Source organism: Kryptolebias marmoratus, linkage group LG3 (assembly GCF_001649575.2).
Source record: "Kryptolebias marmoratus isolate JLee-2015 linkage group LG3, ASM164957v2, whole genome shotgun sequence".
Taxonomy (NCBI): domain Eukaryota; kingdom Metazoa; phylum Chordata; class Actinopteri; order Cyprinodontiformes; family Rivulidae; genus Kryptolebias; species Kryptolebias marmoratus.
In genome coordinates, this window is record NC_051432.1 from 29,490,746 (window position 1) to 29,491,769 (window position 1,024).

At 48.9% G+C, this 1,024-nt stretch overlaps 1 protein-coding gene across 2 annotated transcripts in view; it reads left to right on the forward strand.

Annotated features, from left to right (window-relative positions):
- Nucleotides 1-1,024, forward strand: part of dtd1 (D-aminoacyl-tRNA deacylase 1) — an 18,541-nt gene that overhangs the window by 5,400 nt on the left and 12,117 nt on the right. The window contains exon 5 of one of the 2 annotated variants that reach the window (XM_037974567.1): nucleotides 448-545. The exons of the other annotated variant lie outside the window; for it this stretch is intronic. Within the exon in view, the coding sequence (XP_037830495.1) occupies nucleotides 448-545 (98 nt within the window). The remainder of the gene's footprint in view (nucleotides 1-447; nucleotides 546-1,024) is intronic. 2 annotated transcript variants of the gene reach the window in all.

A 1,024-nucleotide genomic window follows, 5' to 3' on the forward strand; every position in this document is an offset into this window, starting at 1 on the left:
ACCTGCAGCTGTCCTCACCTGCAGCTGTCCTCACCTGCAGCTGTCCTCACCTGCAGCTGTCCTCACCTGCAGCTGTCCTCACCGGCGGCTGTCACTCAGGGCTGAAAGGACGGCAGCTTGTGTGGGACTCCAGTCCAACACGGTGAAGACAGTCCACAGTGTGGACAGGAACTGTCCAGGTGAGGTCAGGTAGGCTGCTTTGCGTCTTCCCCTCGACTCTTCCTCCGGTCGGCGTTCCTGATTTCCTCGTTGGTGTCGTGCCGCCAGGATGACGTCAGATTTGTTGTTTAACATTTAAATAAAAGAACCTAAGAGTTCATTAGGAGTTAAACCTGGAGTTTCAAAATAAGAGTCTGTCTCTGTCACATCTCGGATGTTGGAGCTGCTTTAGGACCCGTCAGCTTGTAGTTTATTTAGTTAATTTGTGTTTTTATTGTATATTTTTAGACGGGGAGTTTGGAGCCTTCATGCAGGTCCACATTCAGAACGACGGACCTGTCACCGTAGATCTGACGTCACCGGCTGGACCCACCGACCCCAAACAGGTACCGGACAGACGAGGAGAAGTTTGTGTCAAAACTACCTTAACGTAGCTCCACCAGGTGGGGATATCTGCTTCATTTTAAATATGTCAGAGGAGAACGTTTCTCTGAGGAGGACCTTCAGTCTCTGGGTCGGATTGACCCTGAGCTCCAGTTTTAGTTCAGATTTAGATGTTTTTATCACTCCTCACTGCGGCTCTGCAACGCGTGCATCTGTCTGCGTTTCAGGAGCTCAGGGTCCCTGCGGGACGATTTCCTCTTTGAAAACGAGTTTAAATCTGTTTCTGTGTGAAACTGCAGCAGATGTGAGACAGAAACACCTGGAGAAGACGTGTTGTGATGTCCTGCAGGACATGTTTGACCTGAATGATAACATCTGTTACTGTAAGAGGTCATCATGTCAGAAATATTTGTACAGTTCAGACTTCCTGTTTCACTGCCGAGAGTCAGCTGAGGGTTTCTGAAGTCTCAAACTAAGGACT